General features: G+C 52.7%; 1 protein-coding gene across 1 annotated transcript in view; it reads left to right on the forward strand.

Moving 5' to 3' along the window:
* Positions 1 to 1,088: 1,088 nt before the first annotated feature.
* Positions 1,089 to 1,956, forward strand: part of EMH_0008530 (uncharacterized protein) — a gene marked incomplete at both ends in the record, with an annotated part of 1,398 nt that continues 530 nt past the window's right edge. Inside the window, 3 exon segments of the mRNA XM_013498372.1 lie at positions 1,089 to 1,410; positions 1,414 to 1,532; positions 1,634 to 1,883. Of these exon segments, the coding sequence (XP_013353826.1) occupies positions 1,089 to 1,410; positions 1,414 to 1,532; positions 1,634 to 1,883 (691 nt within the window).

A 1,956-nucleotide genomic window follows, 5' to 3' on the forward strand; every position in this document is an offset into this window, starting at 1 on the left:
CAGAAGCACAGCCTCCATCGATACAAATGCATATGAATATAGAGAGCCTTCAATCGTCCTCGAGGACCGTTGGGAGTTGCAATGGAGTCAAAATACTTGAGCGTTTACTTAAGGTACCTGATATCCTCACCATTCTCCAGGAGGCCTGCAACCGGTGCGAGGGCGTTGGGCCAGGAGAGGGGCGGAGGCCTGCGATGAATTGCAGCGCACCTTGCAGTGACGGGTGCTGCACGGCAACTCCTCACGCCTGCACAGCCAAGTCGTAGTACTGCATGGACCAACACTGTAGGCCATTATCGAACACTTATTTGGCCGTCCATAGCCGACCTCCAAAAAAGTAAAGCTGAGCGTACCAACCTCAAAGAGAATGTTATATCTGGCCCCCCACCAACCCGCGCAGCACACGTCCTCGTGCGCTGGGGGTGGCGGACTAAGGGTTTGGGTCCGTGCCGAAGTTTCTGAAGCTGCATCTCATGCTGTTGAGCGCAGCTGAAGACCAGCGGGCACCCGTAGAATTGTATGCTTGTCTGCGAGGCCGCCAAGCCATCTCAAGTGTTGCGGCGTGCCTGCAGCACTCTCGATCTAGCGCTCTCTACATAGCAGATTGCTGCACCTCATGCTGCAAGGCAACCAGGCAACTACGCTCTATATGCATGCATTGACAGTGTAGACATTCGTTGAACACTTATTTGGCCTTGCATAGCCAGACCGCACACGAGTAAACATACGCATGCCAACTCCCGCAGACAGTGCAACAGCCAACGATCAATTTCATTGCTNAACAGCCAACGATCAATTTCATTGCTCTGCAACTGAAACTAGCTAGGTTTCGAATTTCCCAGAAGAAGACTTTAACTCTGTTTTATGCAAAATAAACCACATGCCAAGTTTGTGAGTGTAACCTCGCGAGGATATCCTGCATACCTGCTCGGAACCTGTAACACGCCCTTAGCGAGCGGAGGGGGATGCATGCTCCTCCAGAGCCCTGGCTCGAATAGACAAGTTGGGACTTTCCGCAGTCCACCACATATTAATTTTGTTGTGTGGGCTTTCCCATTGAGGTTTCATGCAATCTTGGGTACCCAAATATGGACCGGCAGGCAGCTGCTGTCGAGACGACAGTCTCCGCGGTGCCGGAGGCGGGGGAGCCCAACAAGGTTTCGGGACTCGAGAATATAAAGGGGAAACCCAGTTCCTCGAAGAAGCGAATCAATGTGCGCTCTTTGACTTTGATGGCTGCGGGATTCGTATTGCTGCTTGCAGTGGGCAAGAGTCTCGCTCCTTTTGTGAAAGGCGCTCCCCGTCCAGCCTTCCTTGTACGTGATCAGCCACAGGAACAAAGGCCAGAGCGTGATGACTGGGGGCTACCTTCACTTGAACACTTCGAACAGACTCTTCCTCCCAAGCTTAGGNGCCAGAGCGTGATGACTGGGGGCTACCTTCACTTGAACACTTCGAACAGACTCTTCCTCCCAAGCTTAGGCAGGGCAAAGAAGCACTTGCTGCTTGGGCCAACGAGCTCTGCTCTAGCGGTGACACGAGGGCAAAGGCAGGGGCTCAGCAGCTTGCTGTTGCTCATGCACTCTCCAAAGGCTCGAAGGACTCTCTAGTTGGGTTGACGTTTGTTCTTAAGAATGCGCGGCCTCTCAACTGGAGCATGGTAGACACTCCATTGCCTCAGAAGCTGCGGGTTACCAAAGTTTTGGATTATTATCGCTGGAATTTAATGGTGATTGCCGAAGATGTCGAGACTAACCGGGAGTATTCCGTTAATATACCCGTCATTGACAGGGCGGATTGTGAGGGCTACGACCTAGAAACGTTTCAGCGATTAGTGCGGCAGACAGCTCGGGAGGAGGAGCATGCAATGCTGCAGGCATGCGGTAACACTCCAGCTAACTTGGCGGCCTCAAAGAAGGGCATAGCTGTCACAGTATACACTGGGGAAATATCAGG

Source organism: Eimeria mitis, genomic scaffold (assembly GCF_000499745.2).
Source record: "Eimeria mitis Houghton genomic scaffold, Emh_scaff338, whole genome shotgun sequence".
Classification (NCBI taxonomy): Eukaryota; Apicomplexa; class Conoidasida; order Eucoccidiorida; family Eimeriidae; genus Eimeria; species Eimeria mitis.